Source organism: Nicotiana attenuata, unplaced genomic scaffold (genome assembly GCF_001879085.1).
Source record: "Nicotiana attenuata strain UT unplaced genomic scaffold, NIATTr2, whole genome shotgun sequence".
Taxonomy (NCBI): Eukaryota; Viridiplantae; Streptophyta; class Magnoliopsida; order Solanales; family Solanaceae; genus Nicotiana; species Nicotiana attenuata.
This window is the reverse complement of record NW_017670331.1, coordinates 839,372-842,587: the sequence shown is the minus strand read 5'-3', so window position 1 is coordinate 842,587 and position 3,216 is coordinate 839,372. Positions and strand designations below refer to the sequence as shown.

Here is a 3,216-nt window from a genome sequence, read left to right as displayed (position 1 = left end):
ACCGCATGTCTGTTATGCGACAGATATACGGTCGCATATTTAACCGAAAAGGATATTTTTGTCCGATTTTTGTCCCGGTTTTGACCCACTATAAATAGATTTATTGGGGTTTGTGGGGGCATCTTGTCTGATTTTGGGGCTACAATAGAAGGCTTTTATATTCCTCTCTTTTGGAAGCTTTTGAAGGAAGAATCTTGCACTTTGTATGCTTTATGGCATAAAATATTCTCATCCTTTTGTATTTTAGTATGTGTAGCTAACTTTAAATACTAAGGTTGTGGACCCTAAATGGGTGTTATGTTAATGGGTATTTACCATTGAATATATATATAATGGTTGGTTGATATTTATTTACTTCTCATTCTTCATTTATTGTTGGTGGTTGCAAACATTAACAAGTGCCATTAAATTCTTACTTTGCTTGGGAAAGTGGATTAGAATTTGGTAGAAGTAAATATCAAAGACTCAAGGTTTTAAACCTTGTTTAATAGAATCGCTTAGGAATAAGTGGGTTTTATTTGGCATATATTGATTGTTCTTAATTGCAACTCTTTTATATTTGGAAAAATCATAAAGAGGAAATACTACCCAACTATTGGAAAATATTGGGTAGTCATTTAGAAATCATTTGCATATTAAAAGAACCTTTCAGTAGAAATATATTATATTAACACCGATAGCATTACACTTCATTGAAGGGGACACAACTTTGGTTTCTTTAATCAAATTAATTACATTCTTAATATCGCAATTAGTTATTTCTTCGAATCACAATCATACCATACTCTTGTTACCATTAACCGGATAGAATTACGACTTAAGTCGAGTGACACACTAATTGAGTAAGGTTTTCACACCTATTCCCTGTGGGATTCGACCCTAACCTTGTTGGGTTATTATATTTGACACTGACCGCCTTACACTATTTAGTTAAAGTGCAATTTGAGCGTATCAAATTTTGGCGCCGTTGCCGGGGAATACGATTTTGAAATTACTAATTAGTGTGTGATTTACTTTATGTCTTATTCTATCCCATCACACTTTGCTTGTTTTGCTTGGTGTTGAACGGAAAACATGCCCGAATATGAAGAAGAAATGGAGGCGGAAATGGAAGAAAATCCCTTTGCGGACATAGAGCAGTACATTGAGGATACAAATGCTATTGTACCTCCGGTCGTTGGCGCTGCAACTTTCAAGGTGGAACATGGTTTAATCCTTATGCTCAAAGAGGAGGGGTTTTTCAGGAATTCCACTGATGATGATCCGACACAACATCTTAGAAACTTCTTGGGTGTGTGTGCGATGCACAAGCAAAACAACGTCACTGCTGATGCCCTAAGGTTGAGGTGCTTCAAGTACTCACTAGCTGGGGACGCAAGGAAATGGCTTCAAAATCTGCCACCAAACTCCATTCATCCTTGGCCCGAACTTGTCCGGGTGTTCTTAGCTAAATGGTTCCCGCAAAGTAAGAAATCTGAGCTCCGGGATAAAATCTTCTTTTTCAAGCAAGTACCGGGAGAACATCTACATGAGGCATGGGATCGGTTCAAATTATATTTGGTGAGGTCTCCCAATCATGGTTTTCCGGATTCCATCTTGTTGGAAAAATTCTACAAGGGTTTAGATCCGATGAACCAATCTATAGCCAAGAATGCAGCTGACGGATCTTTTATGGACAAGACATTCACAAGGGTCACACAGATCCTTGACAAAATGGCACAACATAATCAAGCTTGGCACATCGAGGACACCACAGGTAGAATTGCATATGGTTCTCCCTCCTTGACCAACCTAATTAAGGAGAATCAAGAGAGAGATCAACTAATCGCAGGGCTTGCCACAAATGTCAATGTGTTGACAAAAATGTTCACGGAAAGTCAAACAAAAAAAGTGAATGTGGTGGAGGATGTGCAACCTATATCAAATGAAGATTTTGAGGAAGCAAACTACATCAACAACCCTCAAGGAGGGTATCAAAGACAACAATACCAAGGTCAAGGACAACAAAATCAATGGAGTCCAAACCCGCAAGGGCAAGGCAACCAACAATGGCGAAATAACCAAGGTAGCTCAAATCAAGGAAATTGGAATAACAACAACAACTTCTCAAATAGGAGTTCAAATCCTTGTGTTCCTCCAAAGAGTCAATATTCAAATCAAGGCTCCTCAAGTGATTCCAAGTTGGAATGCATGCTTGAACGGGTATTGCAAAATCAAGAGAAGTCCGACACTTCTATGAGGAACATGAACGAGCTTGTTGGCTCTCATACCGCATCCATTCAAAAATTGGAGATGCAAATGAGAGACCTCTCTAAGGAACAAAATCCAAAGCAAAAAGGGAACACTCCCTAGTGACACAATTGTGAACCCAAGGGGTAGTGGGAGTGGCCCAACTTCTCATATCATGGAAATTACTACTCGGAGTGGGAAGGTACTACAAGGAGAGCGTGAATAAGTGGTTGAAGTAGAAGAGTCCGAACAAAGGGTTGAGGTTGAAGAGCCAAGTGTTGTCGAAGTTGAAAAGATTCCGGAAGAGTTGCAAGTGCAAAAACAGAACCGGGAAGAGGTAAAGGAAAAGGTAAAGAGACAACAAAAACTCTTCCACCTATTCCTAGACCTCGTCCTCTATTCCCTCAAAGACTTGCTAGGAAGGTTAATGATAGCAAACTCGAAAAGTTGTATGACATTCTCAATAAATTATTGGAAGCATTTCAAGAGATGCCGGGGTTTGCTAATATTTGAAAGATTTGATCACAAAGAAGAGAACCGCCAAGAATGAAATGGTGAACGTGACTCACCGGGTTAGTTCCATCATTGCAACATCCACCGTTCAAAAGAAAGAAGATCCGGGAGATTTCACCATTCCATGTACTATTGGGGCACGTGATTTTGCAAGAGCCCTTTGTGATAATGGGGCTAGCATCAACTTAATGCCTCTTTCCATCTATAAGCAAGTGGGGTTAGGTATGCCAAGGACCACAAGTATGAGATTGCAAATGGCCGATCGTTCCATAAAAAAACCGGTGGGAATTGTTGATGATGTTCTTGTTAAGGTGGGAAAGTTTCATTTACCTGCCGATTTCGTAATCCTTGATTGTGCGGTTGACAAAGAGATCCCTATCATTTTGGGGAGACCATTCCTTGCTACGGGAAGAGCACTAATGGATTCGGAACGGAATAAGATCAAATTCCGTGTGAATGATGAAGAGGTTACAT

The 3,216-nt window shown here is 39.7% G+C and overlaps 1 protein-coding gene across 1 annotated transcript; it reads left to right on the top strand.

Annotated features, from left to right (window-relative positions):
- Positions 1 to 1,074: 1,074 nt before the first annotated feature.
- On the top strand, positions 1,075 to 2,352 carry LOC109237971. The gene has a single exon (XM_019404385.1). The coding sequence runs from the start codon at positions 1,075 to 1,077 to the stop codon at positions 2,350 to 2,352; it is 1,278 nt and encodes a 425-aa protein (XP_019259930.1).
- The last annotated feature ends 864 nt before the right edge of the window (positions 2,353 to 3,216 follow it).

What these genes read in the sequence shown, in the direction of transcription:
- LOC109237971 (XM_019404385.1), top strand. Translation starts at nt 1,075, where the DNA reads ATGCCCGAATATGAAGAAGAAATGGAGGCGGAAATGGAAGAAAATCCC.